The following is a 21,987-nucleotide window of genomic DNA, read 5'->3' as shown; positions in this document are numbered from 1 at the left end:
AATTGAAACATTATTTTTAATGGAAATTGTCTTTTTCGTGGTTCAAAATGAAAAAAGAGTTGAGTCAAAAAATTCGCAATTTTCTTTCAGCTAGAAAAAACTAAGAATCGCAAGAAAATTTACAACATAGTTGACTGGGTGGGGGGTCTTTTGGCGCGCCACGAAGTCTGCACTTCCGCGAAGCGAACAGTACAGTCCTGGCCCCCTCTCCTCAGCTTTACGAGAGTGCTCGAGTGGTGCCAGTTGAGTTTTAGAGTTTGAGTCGAGTCTCAGCTCAGTTCAGTGCAACTCGGTAGCTCCTTGTGGGCTCCTCGTGAGCGGCGCGTTCGTCAATTTTCGTGTGTGAAAACATCTCGAGCATCTCGTAGCGTCGTGTGTTCGTTTTTTTTTTTTTTTTATTATCCCTTCGTGTTCCGTTTTCGCGTAACTCGCCGATTGGAACGTGACCAAAAAAAAGCACGTGGTTATGATTTTAACGTGATTTTAATTTTTGTGATTCGTGTTTCGAACGTAAATACAAACATTTTCAAGTTTTGTCCAGACGATTTTTGATCTAGTCCCGAGAAATATTTCCTTTGTACCTGCTGATCATAGAGATGTATATGTATATATACTTATAAAAGAAGCCTCTGCATTGCATCGCTCCCAGCGTGCAGTTCATATCAGCTGTTCCACTCCCAATCAGAATTTTACCTTTCTCCCTTCCCCTCTCGCTCTTGTTTTCAACAGATTTACTATCCCCCTCCCGTATTCTCATTATTCGAACGAAAGTCCCCACTCTGTACTTTTCTGTCACTACGAATTTTTATGTATACTTGAATTTATTGACCTGGAACAATACACAGTTTTGATTGAAATTTAAACTTTCGTATATTTATCGAGACACGAGACTAGATTTTTCGCTTTAAAATTTACCCGTCACTCTATCCTCATCCCCGCTATTAAGATGATGGATCAGTCGGTAATCACATCTCGAATTTTTGAAATTGAAACTCTTTGACATCATTCGTCCGATTAAAATAATAAAAATGTCATCGTACGCAGCACGATCGCAAAAATCCGATGACATTTTTATTTTTTCGATTAGACGAACGATGTGGAAAAATTTCCTTTTCAAAATTTGCAACTATCTCTCTCGCACTCACGGTTGTCATTACCGACTGATCCATCATCTTAAGATCAACATTTTTCATACATTTAGAAATGTATGGGAATTCATTCCAACGCAATCAAAAGAGTGAGAAGCAGAGTTGAGGAATTTATTTAAATTATTTTTCACAACTGAAAAGATAAATCTACCTTAGGAATCATTCTTACACATTGTTATTTATTTGTGCTCAACCTTTTGTGATACACTGTCACCAGCTGTTACATTGATTACTACAACCGTTTGGTGACGAAAAATTGGTTGACAAACTGGTTTTCTGAAGGGTTCTCGAGACGAGGGTCAATGTATTCGATACTTGCAGTACGATATGAAACACCTTTCGATAAGATATCACTCAGCTATCGAAATACAAATAAAGTGTTCAGTAGCTTTTCTCAAAGAGTACCTGGAGGAACTCTGCTTTGTGTTTGTTTTCATTTTCTCGGCTGTCTGTACGCGACGGTGCAGCCATCTTCAATTCCTTATCCTGTGTGTGCTCTTTATTCTTTGCGCTGGTTGCTAACAGAAATGCACACGAGCAAAATGTCACAATTTCCGCAACACTGAAGTCGCTATATTTATTCGTATGACTAACAGGAATCAGCTCGGATGGGGAGACTGAAACGGCACAAATCCGTATCCAATCTGTATTCATCGTTCGCGATAAATAATTTCATCAATCGTATTTTGTTACGAAAAAAAGTTATAAAAAATGTGACGATTTTTAAAATGACATATTGGATGTTGGAAAAATGATCGGAGATGTAATTAAGGGAACTCTCCTGAGGAATCATTACGTGTTTTATTTGATCGGATATTAAATGACAGGGTAGCCACTTGTTATGCTCGCAATGTGTATCCGCCCCCAGGGCATTTCGAATTTCAGTTTATCGAAGACTCGCAATACACCTTGAGCTACCGGAATCGTTGTCAATCATTTCGCCGTCAAAATCGTTTTTATGACGCTGAAGTTTCCAACGTTGGAGTCCAACGAAATGGTCTAAAAAAACTCTCAAATAATTTCAGTAAATCTCCAATTTTGTTCCCTGCCGAATTTCCAATTCGTCATATTTCAAGCCACATCAATAATTCGTGAAATAAAAAATAATGAATTATAAATCTTTTTTTCGTTCATTTCGTTGAACTCCAACGTTGCAAACTTCAGCGTCGTTTGTTTTTTCCAAATTTCTTTTTATTCTCTCTCAAAAATGTACAGCTTCCGAAAACGAGAAATTTCGTAAAAAATGTCGCAACCGAGTTCTGCAAAATGCCACATGCGATATGACCGCGATCCTGGTTGTCGGTCCGGAAAAATAAAATAGGAATTCACATTCGAACTGACGAAAAATCTAATCCGTCATAGTTGTTCCGTCGTTATTCTTGTAAATCGATTTTCTGCAGAACAAAGCTCAAAAATTTGAGACAAGGTTTACCTACACCATTCTCCCCTTTTCATTTCGTCCAGAAAAAAAAAAGAAATTAGTTTTTCCTGATCTCACAATACGCAATGTGCTTACCTTAAACCTGACATTTCGAACGCGTTCCTACGTAAGCTTGACCTTCGACGATTTTCGTCTCTATCCCGCTCTCTTTCTCTGGCAACGAAAGCTCTTAGAAGTACGGTCGGGTGTGATCTCGTTTCTTGAGTGCAACAAACCGTCACTGGCGGGTACCGCGTCACTTCGCGAAACATATTATATGCAAATGCAAGAATATAAGCGTGTACACGTAACGTCTAGAGATTTATTTGGTCCACAGGAATCTCGTGACAGACTCGTCTCGCTTCATTTCTCGAGCTCATCAGGGGACGCACGTGTTTCGCATCGTTATTTTCCTACCGGGATTTTCGAGTCAGCTGATTTCTGTTCAAACTTTACTTTCGAAACGGCTTCGTTTCTTTTCCCCAACATGAAAATTCATTTGATGACATTGAGCACAGCGTTTCCGAACAGTATTTTCATTGCACTCAAAGTATTATTGTGAGGTTATGATTTTCGAATCAAACGCACCTGCTTTCACACACACTTTATTCCATGAACTCAATAATTATATACACACATTTCAGTATACGTTGATGAAAATGCAACGAATGCTGTGACGAAGATCTTTCAGTTGAACGAAAGAAAAAAAAAACTTATAAATTTCGAATTGTTTTGTTTTTTCGTCTCGCCGTGACTCGATCCTTGAAGATTGTTGGCACAAAACGCTCGATCCATAACACACCGTTTCGGCGACTGATGCGGTCTTCGATAACAAACACTTGACTTACGACAGACTGCGTGGCTCGCGACGCTGAAGTTTGCAACGTTCGAGTCCAACGAAATGACGTGAAAAAACTCTCCAATAATTCCAGTAATTCTCCAATTTCGTTGCCTGCCGAATTTGCAATTCGTAGTTTTTCAACCTGCACCGATGCTTCGTGAAATAAAAGATTGGTCAATTACAAGCGTTTTTTTCCTTCGTATTTCGTTGGACTCCAACGTTGCAAACTTCAGCGTCGTGCGTGGCTCTTGTTTTGTTATTTTTGTTCCGTTAGAAAAGTAAACTTTCCGATTATTCGCGCAAAGGCATTATTATAAAATGTCCGAAGGAAAATAAAATTTCTATCCGCGGCCTCGGACTTTACCATCTATTACGTTCGGAGCTTTTTACGATGCGAGTCTTTCGTCTCCTACCCGTCGCTTATCTCTTCTTCCGTCTCGTCCGGATCGCTGCGCGATCATCCGTCGCGTTATAACATAGAATGTGCGGACTGCGGTTATCCTACAAAGAATTCCATTCAACCGAGAGAAGGTCACGGGATCGTTCGATCAATTCACTTTTTTTTATGGACGCGCCAATAAAAACGGAAATTACCCCGGTCTGTGTTGCCTCATTTTTCTATTTTCATAGAACTCCATCGTAAAAATAAATTGGTAAAGTCGGGCGAGAACATGGAAAATTATTCGGCTGTGATCTCTTTTGAATTATTTCCTCATAATGTTAAGGTATTACTGGACGGATAGCCCAGCCGATAAATTGTACCTGATCGGATTTCCGTACTTCGTGATGCAATAAAAATCTGAAAAAATTCACCAACACTTGGAAGGTTATGAACTACAATTATCAATAATAAAAGTTATTAATTAGCCCAAAAGTTATTAATAAATTGTTTAAATAAATAATTTTTTAACAATTTTACGGTAAACCCTTGTTTTTTTTACGAATCGAATGTGCGCAATTTTCTGAATGTTCATCATTTTTTTCAGAATTTTCGTGGATTTTTGAAATTTCCTTTTTTCAATTTTTTAAGTGGCTCTATTTGTACATTTTTGATTCAGTAACCTCGAGACTTTTCAAAACTGATGGTAAAATATGTCTTCTAAAACATCTACAAAATTCAAATTTTTTTAAAATTTTTTTCAAAATTTTTCCAAGAAATTTCAAAAATGCACGAAAATTCTAAAAAAATTCATGAGCATTCGGATTACGGATTAAAATATACACATTTGATAAGTAAAAAAAAAAACGATAGTTCACCGCAAAATTATTGAATAATTAATTGTTTAAACAATTTGTTATTAACTTTTGGGCAATATTATTATTGATAATCGTTGTTCACAGCTTTCCAAATGTTGTTGAATGTTTTCAGATTTTTATTGTATCACGAAGTACGCAAATTCCAATCAGATACAATTTTTGGTCGAGCTGTCCATCCAGTTATACCTTAAAATATTATGGCTCTTACTGGTCTGATACAAAAATATGATCTACTTAAGGGGATTTCTGGGAAATTTAAACACTAAACATCAATAATTCGATCGTAAAATAATATTCAAAATCCGTGTGAGTAAAATGAACTTTCTCTGAGAGAACTGGAGGCTGAAAAACGTTCGAATACGCTGCGATTATAAATAAAATGAGCGAAAACACAGTTGTCCAATGTAAAAGTATAAAATAAGTAGGGGAAGGACAAAATTTTCGTTGATCTTACGCAATGACTGAGCACGGGCGGGAGACCTAGACAATGTTATCGCTCTGCAGTGTTCCTGAGTTCCTGTAACGATGACGCGTGCGTTTAGCGGCAGCGAGTCGTTTAACAGCGCGAGGACTCGGCGCGAAACACTCGTAACACGACAAACATAACGATGCATGTTCGGGCGGCTAGAATGAGACTCGTGCCTCAGGGACACGAGTCGGGTCGCCTGTCGCTCAAAAATAAGAGCCCATCACTTTTTTGCAACATTTTTTTTTTTCACTTTTACTCACGATGTACAGCCCCGTTTTCGGTTTTCTTGGAATTTCGGTGCCATCGATTCGGGAATCGAATGCGGCGAGATATTTTTCCGACGAATGAAAGAAAGTCCGGGTCGAAGAGTAGGCCTTCCAGTAAATTTGCTGTTTTCTGTTCTATTGTCGGAGTTCGTGCAAACGCGATCGATCACCTCGTTTCATACTTTGGCGCATTCTTGCCTCGACATACATAAAGAAAGAAATACACAAATATGCGTCTCGTTCCCATTGATGCATGTACACGTGTCTGCTCGTAACGCGGTACGTGCACTGATGCATCTATCCATGGATTTCCGTGCAACCTTTGCTTTCAAGGCGACGACCACGAGCCTTGTACCGTGCACGCCTCCGGGTCAGCATGCAACAGTCGCCACACACCGACCGCTCCCGTGTTCTCTCGCTCTCGCTCTCTTTCCGTCTCGACTTCGGACATCGCGCGCACGCCAATTTTCTCTGTCACGCGCACGTGTGATGTCATACCGTGAGAAATTTCCGGGAAATATTTTTTTTACAAAGTACTTGCCTCTGCGCGCAACGATATTCGATATACTGATTGTCGAGTGCGAGAAGCTCGAATCTACATAAATACAGACTATGCATCGCTGTATTTTTCTTCTCTTCGCGGGAGCCTCGTTGTCGTCTCTGTTATCGAATATTTGTGTCGATCAGGGTGATGCACGAAAGCGATATTTTTTTTTCTCCGAGCTCCGACTGAAATCGTTGGTACATAAAAAAAAAACGTCGTTTTCCCAAAATTTCGGATTAAAAAAACAAATTTAGATAGACGACGCTGAAGTTTCCAACGTTGGAGTCCAACGAAATGAACGAAAAAAACGTTTGTAATTCACCAATTTTTTATTTCACGAATCGTTGGTGTAGCTTGAAAAACTACGAACCGCAAATTTGGCAGGGAACAAAATAGGAGAATTACTGGAATTATTGGAGAATTTTTTTCGATCATTTCGTTGGACTCCAACGTTGGAAACTTCAGCGTCATTTAGATAGTGCTCAAGCCACTTTTCGATATTTTCCTGTTTTTTCTCAAAAATCGCGAAGAAAAAAGGTTTTTTTTCTCTCATAGCAGACAGTGTTGGTTGCTCCGTGGAATCATAAAAAAACTAACAAAATTTTGTAACTCTCAAAAATATTTAAAGGACATCTCGCATAATTTATTTCTTTTTTTCCTGTATATGCAGCTATAAATTATGAAAATAACTATTCTTGTCCTTCTTCCAGAAGAAGGGGTGAGAATGCACTTTGCAAAAACAGATTTTCAAAATTTTAGTGGATTTAAATTCTCTATTTCAAAATCTGGTATTTCACCGCAGAAGACGTTATAATTTGCGGATTTTCTTCGTTATAAAAATTAGTAAAATATTTGTACTGAATTCTGATGGAAAACAAATGTAGGCTAATGAGGATGCAAAATCGTAAAAATGTTTAGTTCCAAATTGTCTGTTTACAATAAAAAAAACTATTTGAGTTTGTAGGGGATGGCAATTTCATGGAACAGGCCTATTTCGATTTCGTTAATTTAATTTTTTTTTTATATCCGCAAAAATTACGAGACCGATTCTGGAAGTTTGATGAAAAATATTTGCGTTTTTGCATCCATTAGTCTCCGATTTTTTTTCAACAGAATTCGGTCAAAATATTTAACTAATTTTTATAACGCACGAGGAAACTAGAATATTCCCAAATTTTGACGTCTTCTGCGGTGAAATATCAGACTTTTAAATAAAGAATTTGAATTCGGCAAAACACAGCTTTGTTTGGCACGTTTTCTATTTTTAGCGCCATGCCCTAGCAAGTTTTCGTACACAAAAATATTTATATTTATGAAAAATACAGGAAAATTTAAATCAATCGCATGAGAAAATGCAAAATATTTGTTACAACGTGTAATTTTTAAAAACTATGTTTTTGCAAAGTACATTCACCCCTTCTTTTGGAAGGACGACAAAAATTGCCATTTGTAGCCACACGTTTTTTAATCTCACGATTAAGCTCACAAATAATACAGAAAAAATGGCCAAAATGCACGATGCTCAAAGTTTACTCTATGAGGTGCTGTATTTTTCATTTTGGCTTCCTCACGGAGGAAGCTTTAAGCAATTGGTTACTTTTAATTTTTTTTTTTAAATAAAATTTTAACTCATTTATCGACTTTGAAATTTTCCAAATTAATTTCCAAAAATTAAAGCGGATTTTTCGTAAAACTCATATTTTCGTAAAATTCCAAAAATCATAAAATTTAAACCGCTCAACCGATATTTCCCTAATTCAATAACAACCTTCCTATTATGATAATATATTTATAAAAAAAAAAATTAGTAATGAATCTTAAAATTTCCGGAAGTTAGAGCGTTGACACCCTTTTTTAAAAATTTCAGAACGTCGTAGGATTCGTATTTTTTTTTCAAACTCTGACAAAATTACCAGAAAATGAAGAGCTTGTTCAGATTAACATCTATGCAAAACGGTAGCCGTGTATCTCAAATCGTTTTCGAGTTATAAGCGTTTTAATTTTGCAGTGCCATAACACACACACACACACACACACACACGCGCGCGGACATTTTTTCTAGATATGAGTTTTTGATTTTTTGAACATTTTGAGTACATTAACATTGAAAACTGGAAAAAAATTTTCATCGTCACACAGCTTCCTCCTCTATGATTATGCGAGTTAGCCTTTACATTTTTTTGAGAGTGACAAAATTTTATTAGAATTATAATTCTATGCGGAGCACTAGCCCTTTCTGCTATGAGAGCAAAAAAAATATTTGCTTCGCAATTTTTCAGATAAAACCGGAAAATATGAAAAAGTGGTTTGAGCACTACTGAAATTTTTTTAAAAAAATCTGAAACTTGGGAAAATAATTTTTTTTTATGTACTAACGATTTCCGTTGGAGCTCGGAGAAAAAAAATATCGATTTTTTGTTGCATCACCCTAGCGTCGATACACGTTGGCACATGGATATTTAAGGTATAACTGGATCGATAGAATTTCCATACTTCGTGATGCAATAAAAATCTGAAAAAATTCAACAACATTTGGAAAGCTATGAACAACGATTATCAATAATAATATTGCCCAAAAGTGAATAACAAATTGTTTAAACAATTAATTATTCAATAATTTTGCGGTGACCTATTGTTTTTTTTTTACTAATCAAATGTGTGTATTTTTCCAAATGCTCATGAATTTTTTCAAAATTTTCGTGGATTTTTGAAATTTCTTGGAAAAATTTTGAAAAAAATTATAAAAAATTTGAATTTTGGATATGTTTTAGAAGACATATTTTACCATCAGTTTTGAAAAGTCTCAAGGTTACTGGATCAAAAATGTACAAATAGAGCCACTTAAAAAATTAAAAAAAGAAAATTTCAAAAATTCACAAAAATTCTGAAAAAAATGATGAGCATTCAGAAAAATGCGCACATTCGATTCGTAAAAAAAAAACAAGGGTTTACCGTAAAATTGTTAAAAAATTATTTATTTAAACAATTTATTAATAACTTTTGGGCAATATTATTATTGATAATAAGTAGCTCATAACTTTCCAAGTGTTGGTGAATTTTTTCAGATTTTTATTGCATCACGAAGTACGGAAATTCCGATCAGGTACGATTTATCGGCTGGGCTATCCATCCAGTAATACCTTAACGTCCTCGATAAGCTAAGCATTTCTCTAGTTTCCTCGGTTCATGGGCCTTTCGTAGAGTTCCGAGTCCCCGTTTCTCCAATAAAATATAAATAATGCGAATGTGCCCGTTGCTCGAATGAATTTGCTGCTTTCCCTGCGAAAAGTCTTACGCAATGACGTATCACGTGTCTCCCCATCGGGTTAGTCACGCGTGCAAACATTGTCACGAGCATATTTCGAAGCGACAGCGAAGAGAGGGACCAATAATATCCTTCCTTTCTTTCCTCTTTTCCGGTCAAATCCGATTTCCTAACAGAACGACATTTTTTTTCACACAGTAGTTGAGAATAGCGGTTCGCGGAACGGGGGAGGTGATAAACAAAATATATGAAACCGACGTTGTCGAAGAAAACGTGACGACGATACGCGAGACTCGGACGATTTGAAAGGAGAGTGCTGAGTGCCTTTAATGTCACATCACATATTACGACGGGAAATAGTGAGCACGCTAATTCGCGTATACATGACGATAAACGTCTAAAAATAAACGGCCTGTGTGCTCATATATTGGACATTGCAATTTTGCCTATGTGCATACATAGTAAGCTACGTTGGGAGGAAGTCGCCGAGCTTGGCACGATTTATTGAAATCAAGACATTGAGAAGCAACGCTTACGTAATTTCATATGTTTTATCGGAATTGACGGGACGAAAAAAAGAGCGAGAGAAAAGTGATAAGCGATTTTTCATCGGCAACTCAACTGTGTTAATCTATCAGTGTGCCCGCGCGCATTGTAGCCAGAGCAAACGGTTTTCACTTCCGGAAGCATTAGTCACTCGAATATCAGCCTCTCCAACGAACCTTCAATTGCCCGTGCTGGGACGCTTGACACTGCGCGGTTGATAACGCGCTTGTACGCGCGTGAAAACCGTTCCTGAAAGTATTTCAACGTGGAGAAATTCCCAGTCGGATGATTGATGCAAATTCATTAGCAAAGGATAATTGACACGGTGACCTGCACGAGCATTGAACTCGGCTGAAGCCTCCGCTTGTCTTGTCGTTCGGAGCCACCATCTCGTGACAGTGGAAAATCGTAAAAAAATAAACGACCAGTGGACAATGAAATGAGCGTTTCGTAGTGTTTGCCGCGACCGAATGGACGATTCAATTCGTGGGAGACCAAGACTCGAAGCCTCGAGTTCGAAAAACTTTCCAAGATTCTTCTGTTTTCCACGTGACTCGTGAAGAAACACCGGGAAATTCTGCTGCTTCCTGAATCGCAGCAATCGAAGATACCAAACAGTTGGATTAAATAGTGACAATAATATACGTGAGAATATTTCCGCGAATAAAAAGTATTGAACACCGTCAGTATTTTCTTATGGACACTAACTAAAAGTCAATAATAGAGATACGCGAATTGGGTGAAAGAATTGTAACGCGAATACTTCGATTAAAGAACGGAAAGAAAAAGCCGGAGTTCTGTTTTGATAATAAAAGTTTAATTGAGCGAGTTCATACTTCTCTTAATTAATGTGACTTATCGGGCGCGTCACGGAGTTTCGTAATCGGCGAGGATTCAAGATAATCATTCGACATCGCACACACGACGCGCGAGAGTTCGCGTAATTGCTCGATATCGAAACGTGGAATATACTCGTTGACCTCGATGCCTCGCTTCTTGCGGTACAGGAAAACGAGGTATCATTTTCCAAGGCTGTACGATCGTCTTGGACGGATGTCGAGCTTACTGTTTATCGCGAGTTAAAAAGCACAACGTCTCTCGTCCTTTCGTCGATCACATGCGATTTCACAGTTCCGGGTACGCGAGCATTCGCGCGAGAGTCAGAATCGCCACGATGATTCCAAGTTTCAACAAAAAGTGACGCTACGTTTTTGACTGCCCAGAGACGTCGAATTTTCTATGGATAATAGCCCGTTCTTCGTATCTTTGCATCTGTGATTTTACGTTAATGACTCGAGCAAATAGAAATGAGAATCGGAATACTCGTCGTTCAAACAAAGCGAAGTCGATGATTGCAAATACTTTGCGGTACGGAATTTTGTTGAAAGGAGCAAAAAATGACCGTCACTTACACGGCCGAAGTTGCCTCGTGTCGAGGTCTTGGATGCTTCCTCAAACTTCTTCTGAGGTGAGTCAAAACGAATTATTCATTTTTATTACCAACTACGTTCCGTCGTTCGATGCTGCGAGCCTTCAGCACAGACATATCAGGGTTGAAATTCTGCGAAGAAATTCTGCGGATGCATCAACTCCGAAGGATCTTGAGAATGTCATGCACGTCGTTTTAGTTCATATTTTTCACGCCATTTGAGAAATGAAAAATTATTCAAATTACTGAATTCCATCTACATCTAGCCGCATATTTGATAAATTCGAATCTAAAAATATTTTGAAAACAAGTTAAAATGTCCGCGTTATACATTCGTTTTTTTTTAACGATCGAATCCTCCCCGCAGACTTTGCTGAGTGTTTTGGTGGAGACAGACAGAGCGCACCAATAGTCGCGAAGAACAATCGAACGAATGCTGACAAGTATTGAAAAAACATTGACCAATAGAACTTTGTTTTGTTCAACATTACGTTCATTTTATTGACGTTATTTGAGATATTCGTAAAGAAATATTTCTTTTCTAAGTGAACCGCATTCTTCGAGTTGTGTGTTACAAAAAAATCGTTTATGCTCAAAATTACAACGAAACGATCGACACAACGTTGTAGCGTAACGACACACTCAATAATAGATTCTACACTCAACTACAGGGATAACCTCTATTACACGACGTAATTACTCTTCCACACTACTGTGATAATACATCGACACGCTGGAAAAGTTTCAACAAATGAGTTTTTGTTTTCCCTTCTGGCTAACAAGCCTACAATAAGAATAGAACAAACGTGAAGTTGAGGTTATGAATAAAACTGTCGCGACAACTCAAACGGGAGATAAGATAAACTCGAAAGGATTGAAGACGTGTGCTTAGAAAAGTGTCATTTCTTCGTATATATCACGAATGTGAATATCGAGTTTTAGAGTTTCATATTTTACCTGACTGTTTCGAAATATAGTATAAGAATGTGAAAGCAAAACGAATACATTAATTCCACATTAACATTTTTCCTTTCGTTATTATTTGTACCTCTTCCGCGAACGGCCTTTCCATATAGCAAAAATTTCGGTTGGTTATATATAACCATGAAAAACTTCAAAAACGACAACCATCGCGCACACAACTCAGCGTCTGTTATTCACGCTGGTATATTACTTTTGTTGTTTTGTTTTGTTTTGTTTGAAGATGGAGAGCCAGTGTTTACAAACTCGTATGGTTAGACCTAGCGCTCTTCCTCGTTATTTATTACGCCCTGGCCGGTCTTTATCGATGGATTCTGGACAGGGAACAGCAAAAAACGTTCGAGCAAGTAGTTCTTTATTGCAAAGAGTACAGCGACCTAATACCACTCTCGTTCGTCCTTGGCTTTTACGTCAGTATCGTCATGACCAGATGGTGGAATCAGTACGTGGCGATACCGTGGCCGGATTCGATAGCAGTTTTTGTATCGGCAACGATCCATGGAAACGACGAAAGAGGAAGGCTCATGCGACGAACGATCGTGAGGTAAACAAACAGTGTGATAATTCGTCGTTACATTTTCTCAATATTCAAAGCATTCAATCTTACGACGCTGAAGTTTGTAACGTTCCAGTCCAACGAAATGAACGATACAATAACATTTGTTTTATTTCACGAAGTATCGGTATTTCACCAATTCGGCAGAAAACGAAGTTGAAGTTGAAGAATTACTATGAAGAATTATCGTTGGACTCCAATGTTACAAACTTCAGCGTCATTTCTCCGATCTAAAACGATTCGGGAAATTTACAGTTTCTTCGATATCGTTACCGAGGAATTTCGAACGCGTAGAAAGTTCGATTTATATTTTTTTTTCTCTCAAGTCGTTCCGATGTATTAATTCACATTTTTTGAAAATTTTGTCAAGCTTATCGGTAGATTATCATCGTTCACGCCTTATTCGCTTCGGCGGCATTAATTCCAGCCGTAAAAATTAAAAAAATGTACGAATTAAAGTATAAAAGTAAGTTCGATATCTATACGTATACCCGATGTGAATTTGAAAGTCGACGGAATCGATTTCCGAGAGCTCAGTCAATAAAAAAGACTTTATTTCCCCTTGTCTTAACAATTTCGATAAGAAAACATAAAATGTCTCATTTACTCTTTATTTCGTGTCGAACGAAATAGCTGAAACTTGATACGTTTGAGCACAAAAAGCGCAGTCGCCGGAAACTGGACGGCTCATTTAGCCTGCTGGATTATTCGTCGGGATCGCCGAAACAATTTTTCAATTGACCTCATTGTCGTACATCCCATTATTACAGTTTTCTCTGAAAAGAGCGCGCGTCATATTCACGAATCGCGCACAATCGTGCTAGATATAGCGATAAGAATTCGGAACTGTGTCATCCACTCGTATTTGTATTCGCACACGTCTCTTGACGGGAAATTCGATCATTATGTTGGCTTTTACAATCGAACCAATAAAACTAGAAATATAAAACTGAAGTTTGAAGAATTTATTATACGAAATGGATGAGAGAGTAGATTAAAATTTATGACAATTATGAATTTTATGACAGAACGATTATTCAAGTAGAAAAAAAAATAATATTTCTGAAGATATATTTTTCTGGTTGCAGATACGTCTGCGTTTGTCTGACGATCGTTCTAACGAGTGTATCTCCACGAGTGAAGAAGCGTTTTCCAACGTTGGATCACTTCGTTGACGCGGGTCTGTTGCTTGAAAATGAATTAGCGATATTTCAAAGTCTGAACGCAAAATTTCCTAAGCCAAGCAAACACTGGCTGCCGATTGTATGGGCTTCGAGTATCGTAACGAGAGCTCGAAAGGAGGGCAGGATACGAGATGACTTTGCTGTGAAAACGCTTATAGACGAATTGAACAAATTTCGTGGTCACTGCGGTAGCCTCATACATTACGATACAATAAGCATACCACTCGTGTACACACAGGTCGTTACACTCGCCGTTTATTCGTATTTTATTACCAGTGTCATGGGAAGACAGTGGATTCAAAAGTCCACCGAAGAAACTACTGTCGACTACTATTTTCCAGTATTCACGACCCTTCAGTTCTTCTTTTACATGGGTTGGCTCAAAGTTGCTGAAACACTTATTAATCCGTTTGGCGAAGATGATGATGATTTTGAGGTTAATTGGATCGTTGACAGAAATTTACAGGTGAATTTTTTCTTCCATTTTCTACAAACGATTACAATTTTTTAAAAATTGAAAAAATCATTTCAACGGACAACAATTAATCATTATTTTGATTTTTCGTCTTATTTTCAATATGGAGATCGATTGTACCAAAAATTTAGATAAACCAGTCTATATTCCTCGAGTTTTTTTTTGTATCCAAAGGAAAATGTTTTTCATTATTTCTTTAGGATTGATTGTATTAATAAATATTGTGCCTCCCAATTTTTGTTTCAAGGTGAGTTATTTAATAGTCGATGAAATGCATCACGAGCATCCAGAGTTGATTCGTGATCAATATTGGGATGAAGTATTTCCCGTTGAATTGCCATATACCGCGGCAGCTCAACCCTTCCGAGAGGAACACCCTCAACCTTCGACTGCTGGTATTCAACTTTCGGCTGCTCAGCAAGAGCTTCATCCTTCCTCTGTGAGAATCGATGAGATGGTGCCTGAATCGTATCCAGGCAAATTCCGATCAGACATCGCAGACGATGCGACATCTGGTATTCACTTCACGGCTGGTGGAAAAATGTCCAGGTTAGTTGAATAATTTGCTACCATTTTTCAAAATTATCTCATTTTCAAACCTATTTGAAGTTCACTTAAATTTTGCTATAAAAAGTTGCGCTACCTTATTTTGGGTGACACCGTTGACTGATAAATTTTCAGTTTTCATTTAGGCGTGCCCGAATAACTGTAGCAAACGATGCTTCGTTATAATCCAACTGCTTCATTATCAATAATAACAACCGAGATAATATCACAAATGGAAATATCAGTTACGAGAATAAAAGAAATTCAGCTGAAAATTGCATACTTTCATCAATTGATTGCTCGTTTCTTTAATTGATCAATCAAGTAAATTCGTTGATGAAAGTGACCAATTGATCAAATGAATCACTTCCACTGGAGATGCCAATTTATTTAAATATGAGTAATTGAACAAAAGTAAAATACCGAAATTTCAACTCGACACTTCAAAGCTAATATTTTGAATATTTGAAAGGAGTGCAAGTCGAGTTAGCACGCGTGATCGAGCAATGAGCGGAGGTTCAACAGCCAGCAATATTGGTGGATCGTTGACGAGGGTAAACAGCGTTACGAGTGTACTGAAGAGGTTGTTCAGTAAAGAAGACAGAACCGATGGAGGGTCTGGCTCAAAAACTCCTGGTCGAATTCCGAACTCGTGCTCCGCTGCTTCCCTACAGAATCGTTATCCAGGTGAAAAACTGAAACGAAACGAAATTTGTAAAATTTTCTGAGAAAAAAAGAGCTGCGATTGGTTTTGGGTAAAATAAAAATTTCTGGGAATAATGAAAAAAGTCACGGTCGAACAATCAAAATATATGAAAAACCCAAATTGAGTGCAATTTAAATAGATGATTTTTCTTTACTTAGTATGGAATATATTCCACTTGCTACTTCAAGTCGAGCTGTCACTGCGTCTTTTCATAACCATCGAATAAATAATAAAAAATCAATATTATGATTTCAGACAGTAAATGAAACACAAAAATGTTGAAGATCGTAAAATAAAATTATCGAGTTTTGGAGTTGAAAAATAATACAGGTCATTCGTTTCACAGGCACCGGTTCCATGAGGATTGGCGTCATCGAGGAGGTTGATGAACAAATGACCATGACTTCTATGCGACCTGAAACGAGACCACATATTCAGAGCATATTTCCTCAAGGTCCCCCACCGCCTAGCTTACCGGTTGATGTACCAGGAACTAAAAGGAATGGTGAAATTTTGTCAAGCAGTGCACCAGCCGGCCCAGGACTCGGCACGAATCGTTATCTCGGGCAACCCAGGTTTGCATTATTCAAATCTGGCAGCTAATTATCCTCCGAAAACAATTGACGGTTTTCTTGGATTATCACCGCAAGGTTTCTCATCATGTTTGCAAACATGAGTGATGGTCGAAGCAGCCAGTTTCTATATGAACCTCTCATAACAGATTTTTTTTGAATGTTAGTTTTGACGTAGCCACAGTCAGTGGCCACAAACCCGCTGATCGATGAACCTTGTTTTTTAATTAAAATTTTTTGTGTCATTCTGCTATTGTCATATTTTTATATTCGCAATAATTTTTTTAACGTTTTTTCCCTCATTATGGAAAGATTCTTATAAAATAATCAAATACTTGGATCAAAGTCAATAGTTTTTCGTTCCGAAGACGTATTTTCTTCAAATCGTAGATTTTTTGTGATAAAGATTTAAATAAATTGATAGATAACTATGATTGAAAAATATTGTAGAACACATCTTGCAACACGCTCGGCAAGATCGAGTGCGACATTCGATCCAGTTTCTGGTTACGGTGGAAGCGGAACTGCTGAAGAGGATAACATTAGTTCACGAAGTTCCGTCTGCTCGACGGTCAGTTCCGACGACGATTTTACGAGATTGAAGCTTGAGCGTGACAAGGAACGTCGCGACAGAGCGATGAAAAAATTGGTTCGAAGTGTAAGTGGCAATCAACGTAACGAGGGACCATCTTCCCTGGAATTGGATACGGAGACCTTGCTCCTGAACGAGATGGCAGAAACTTCAAAAATTTCGTTACAACGCAGTGATCGTAACTCGAAAAACAACGAGTCAGATAACGTTTAACATTTATGATGAACGTTTATTCTTCTACAAGAAAACTATCCATCTATTGGAAAAGTATGTTATTAACGATAGTAAATTATTGAAAACAACGGTACGACACTGGGAAGTGAATTATTTTCAAAGTTTTTGTGTGAACAGTGAATCTGAAGGGATTTTTGCGGATATGCTATTCGTGAACCTTTTCAAGAAGATTTTTTTGAACGAGGGGGACCACACTTTGAAACGCAAAATTCAGAGACTTGTATAAAAAAATTATGGCAGGGAATGAGTACAGATAATTTTGTTTGGCGGAAACATCAATCAATTGGGAAAAAAGATCGAATATGGAAGTACTTAAATTTACGAAAAATATAATTAGTGATGCGAGGGAAAAGCGACTCGTGCAAAGACCAATCCATGCGCCCATTTTTTCGTCCAAATATCTCGGTCATTACTTTTGCTCCATCACTTGTAGTTGAGTTTAAAAAAAGAAAAGTTATTAATTGTTCTAAATTATGGGAAATTTATGTCGAAACCGTTTTTCTTGAGTATGGATAGGGCTCGATTGAAATTTTTAATCACGACAACTGTTCTTTGTTAGCAATCGAATTTTGATTACTGTTTATTTATAGAGTTGACTAAAGAATGGAAATTTTTATAAAGGATACTTTGAAGTAATCTTCCTATTTTTAAGATTTAACGAAATCATGATAATATTTTCCGTCCAGGAAAAAAGAAACTGGTAAAGTATAAAAATCGATGCCAGTTCTCGAAAATATCACTCAATGAAAAACAGTCGACGTGCGAATCGTTTTTCTGTACATATGGTTTTTTCGATCTCGGAGACTAAAATAATGTGAATCCTACAAATGGACTAAAGAACAGTAAATTACGCGACGATGATTATCACTAATTGAACCATGAAAATTTCTCGCTCGAATTAAACATTACAGATATGAGTTTTTTCTCTATTTCTCTTTCAATATTTTTCGAATAAAATCAAATTGACGAATGCTCGATGAAGCATTCGTCGATTACATTGAAAGGGCTTATTCAATCGAGTGCGACAAAATATGTCAGCGAGAACAAATGATTTTAATACAAAGACGTTTCTATAAATATTTATGTAAATAACTCCGTTAATCGAAATTAGTGTAAGAACACGCACCGTTATATTCAAAAATTTGCGAGCTTTTTTGAAAAATCATGTTGGCGCCTTGATCACGTGATGATATTGAAAAAAATAATCTAAGACATTTAATGAGCACAATTACGCTCGCGAGAAGGAAATGAGCACGCGAGCATTCCAGCTAAAGCACGCGGCTAGAGCGTCTAGTGAATTTTTTATATTTATAAAAAGACAACGATAAATTTAAACCGAAATAAACAAATGAGAACCTGATTCGAACTCTCGTTACACTTCGGTCATTTGAATTTTTATCGACTTGCAGAAATGTGTCATTAAATTTTTATTTTCACGCAAACGTAAACTTCACGAAGACGTTAAATAGAACTTATGTACGTAAGTAACGAATGAAAAGAAACGATTAGGTACATTTCCAACCAGGAAATGAGTGGCGCGTATAGCAGTGAGTATTGAAAAAAAAAAACAAAAATTATATTATTCCGAGTGCAACTGTGATTCGCTCTTCAAAAAATCGCCTACTAGAATATTTTTCAAATCTGCGCTTGATGAAACGCGAAGCAGGATAAGTGAGAAGAAACATGCTTGAGAGTTTTAGCTGTTCGACTATTAAACTGCTCAATGTCGTTTCGGGCATATCGAAAGGCAACATTTTCATGGAATAACGTTTAAGGTAACTACTGCGATTCCATTGAGTCTGAATCATACCAAATTTCCGAAATCAATTGATTATTCGTTCATTTATTCCCCGACATTTCTAATCTTGACAGGCTCATTTGAAACGTTGATTTGTATACACTGAAAAAGAAATTTTCGCCTAGACATTAAAACCAACAAAACCATTATTCCCCCCCCCCCCCCCCCAAAACGACTTCAAACGAAATATGAATTTGTCATCGCTTCTCTGCATACCCATCGAATCATACAATCGAGAATTCGAGCATAAACTACTCGACTTTTCGTCGTAAATATTGTAGTTCGAGTTATTCGCACACACAGCAATATTCTTGCTCATCAGTAACAATTGAATAAATTTTGCAAAGATGACGCTTCTAACTTTATCTCAGATTTGGCGCAAATGGATCTCAGTCTGTGGTTACCTTAATGCATCCATTAAATAGAGAAAAAATTTGTTATATACAATATTTACTGAACGTATGTATAATAATGCAGATATTCTATATACAGAACATGATAGTACGTAAAATTATGGAATAGCATTCCAACGGGTGAGCCGAAGTTTTTGTGGTGCTTGACGACGAGAGTGCAGTCTTTGTAGACAATTTTTTGTGACACATTGTTTTACCAGTATTACCGTTGAAATAAAAAATCAACGAGAGACAAAAATAAAATTTGAAAGAGTCAACAGTGTTTTTTTTCCGTCGTTTCAACTATGACAACCGTCGAATTCGTCGAACGACTAAATTCCTTTTTTAGATTCTCAAATTTTTAAGATTTCAACGAATCGCTCGTTGTTGCAGTAATCCTTGTAGGTATGATCGTGCTTCAATTTGTAGTTTGGATATTTAGTTGTAAAATAATTCACGTATTCGGGATGAGACGAATCGACTTCGAGGAAAAGACGTCCCCCACTGCGTAAAGCGTTTGACGAATATTTCATTATCGCCTTGATAACGTTAAGTCCATCGGGACCTCCGTCCAAGGCTCTTATGTCCTCGTAACTAAAAAACAAAAAACCTCATGAAGGGATTTTCGAAAATGTGAAAATTTATCATCTGAAATGAATACGTTGGAAGGAATGAGTTTCTTACACTTTTATTTCCGGTGCTAACTTCATGATGCTTTTAGTGGGGATGTAAGGTGGATTACTGACAATAAAATCGAACACTTCGTCGTTCAAATTCAGTCGCGTCTCGTTCGATGAATTTTTTACGGTTCCATTTTCGTCAATGGACGCATTTACAATTGTTATTCTATCGAGCAGCTTTAAATTCGAGGCATTTTCTCTCGTTAAGTGACAGGCAAGGACGTTACGATCTATGGCCACCATTTTCACCTGTAGATATAATTTTCAGAGTTTTACGTCACCGAATATCAACATGAAACCACGCGAAAGCCAGAGCAAAAAATACTTTTTTGTGGTACCAATTATATAAATAAAAATGGATAAAAGCAAATGATTTGCGCCTTTTCGAAATATTCGGCGAATGAATTGTTAAACCTTTTTGCACGTATGAAGAAGTGCTAGAGAAATTGCCCCAGAGCCGCATCCAATTTCCAAAATTTTGTATTCATTCAGTGACTCGGAATTGAGACGTTTGATGATGAAATCGACGAGTAATTCAGTCTCTGGTCTCGGTATGAAAACAGGTGGGACGAGTTTCAAAGTTAGATCTCTGAAGTCCCATTCACCGATTATGTACTGTACGGGCATTCTGAAATTTAAACGAATGTAAGATAAAAACATAAGTATTTTACACTCTTATTTGCAGATTGTATATTCGACGAAGGCCGACTATCGCGGTACGTGGTCAACGACGCCATGGGGTATTTTACCAGCACGTTTCTTTTTCGAGTGGCACGGATTTTAACGATATTTTTATTTCATTTTAATGACGTTTTTGTATGAGCGTTTATAAAATTTAGTTATTACCTCGATAGCCTACATTCGCACAGTTTTTCCAATTTGTTCATTTGTTCCTCAGTAAGTTTACGATCATAGGAAATTGCAAGGTCCATTATCTAGGCAGTGAAATACAATTTTATTTCCACACAACCGATACAAACTTGCCTAAGTTTCTTTACATAAAAATGAAAAATAAATACTGGAACAGAAACGCCTGAGTTACGAAATATTGTACTAAAAAATATTCATCGAAGCGAGTACTGCGGTTTTGAAAAATTATAATCGCAACTATATTTACACATGACTGACAACTACTTTACCGACAGCTCTAATCACAAAAAACTCAGAGAAAAAAAGAAATTTTGAAAAGAAATCAAAACCGTTTCGTTTCTGACAGACGCGCATGCGCAAAGTTACTGTTGTTACGGGACATCGTTAAATCGGATAGTGCATATGAGAAAGAATAAATGGACGTTACTCCAATGGTATCGGGCATCAGAATTATTTTCATTACCTTCGTAGTTCCTACAACATGAGCAAGAATATGTTCTATCGATGAAACCGGTTCATTGATACCTTCATCCTCGAATTTTCGACTCCAATGTTTTATAATCGAGCCGACCTCTTTTGCGTGATCTGCTTCGTGCTTCGTTTTGTTGGTGCAATTGCGTGTGAGAATTTTCATACGATAACTGCACAGGGGAATACTCAAACGAGCGCAATGCCGAAGCATTTTTGTACTCGTAATTAAATAAAATTTAGTCGAATGTTTCGATATTCAATTTGAATAAAATCCATTCAATCAACTCCAAAATATAGACCTAACCTCAACAACGATTTTCTTGTCACTTCTCATCTTCTCAAACGTGATGAAGATGTCGCTAATTCGTGGGCCCTTGCGTACGAGAAAAAGTCTGTCTCTGAACTTTTCTGATCATTATCATTAAAAATGAATTCCACATTAATGATTGCGTGAAGACTTCATAGATATTGAAATTTACACAAAAATATATCAACTTTTATTCAAATGGATCAAATTTTAGCAGCACATGTATATATATATAGGCAGTTATATGATCAATATGAAATTCAAAACTGCAATCACTAGATTATTTAATAAAAACTTCATTTAATTGAAAAATGCCACAAAATTCTTCCTCAACTTTAGTATCGCCAAAATCGCGTCGTGAATTGTATGAAGAATCTCCAAATAAATCGTAATTATTTGTGTACGTGTGTGTGAAACGTCTAATAGTTTTCTGAGTAT

At 37.1% G+C, this 21,987-nt stretch overlaps 2 protein-coding genes and 1 long non-coding RNA gene across 3 annotated transcripts; 1 reads left to right on the top strand and 2 right to left on the bottom strand.

Moving 5' to 3' along the window:
• Positions 1–32: 32 nt before the first annotated feature.
• On the top strand, positions 33–19,499 carry LOC122415436 (bestrophin-4). Its single transcript, XM_043427569.1, has 8 exons — positions 33–510; positions 9,409–11,224; positions 12,390–12,710; positions 13,811–14,372; positions 14,629–14,930; positions 15,400–15,614; positions 15,980–16,208; positions 16,656–19,499. The coding sequence occupies exons 2-8, from the start codon at positions 11,154–11,156 to the stop codon at positions 17,008–17,010; spliced, it is 2,055 nt and encodes a 684-aa protein (XP_043283504.1). The 5' UTR covers positions 33–510; positions 9,409–11,153; the 3' UTR covers positions 17,011–19,499.
• LOC122415453 (uncharacterized) lies at positions 14,781–15,464 on the bottom strand. The gene is made up of 3 exons (XR_006261926.1): positions 15,351–15,464; positions 15,025–15,087; positions 14,781–14,911 (listed from the first exon to the last, which is right to left on the bottom strand). It is a non-coding gene; the product is annotated as an uncharacterized lncRNA (long non-coding RNA).
• HemK1 (HemK methyltransferase 1) lies at positions 19,263–21,901 on the bottom strand. Its single transcript, XM_043427580.1, has 5 exons — positions 21,235–21,901; positions 20,748–20,836; positions 20,316–20,529; positions 19,906–20,150; positions 19,263–19,815 (listed from the first exon to the last, which is right to left on the bottom strand). Exons 1-5 carry the CDS (start codon positions 21,451–21,453, stop codon positions 19,575–19,577), a joined length of 1,008 nt encoding a protein of 335 aa, XP_043283515.1. The 5' UTR covers positions 21,454–21,901; the 3' UTR covers positions 19,263–19,574.
• Between the last annotated feature and the right edge of the window lie 86 nt (positions 21,902–21,987).

The sequence above is a fragment of the Venturia canescens genome, chromosome 1 (genome assembly GCF_019457755.1).
Source record: "Venturia canescens isolate UGA chromosome 1, ASM1945775v1, whole genome shotgun sequence".
In the NCBI taxonomy this organism is placed as follows: Eukaryota; Metazoa; Arthropoda; class Insecta; order Hymenoptera; family Ichneumonidae; genus Venturia; species Venturia canescens.
Note: the sequence above shows the minus strand (reverse complement) of the source record. Positions and strands in the feature narration are given on the sequence as shown.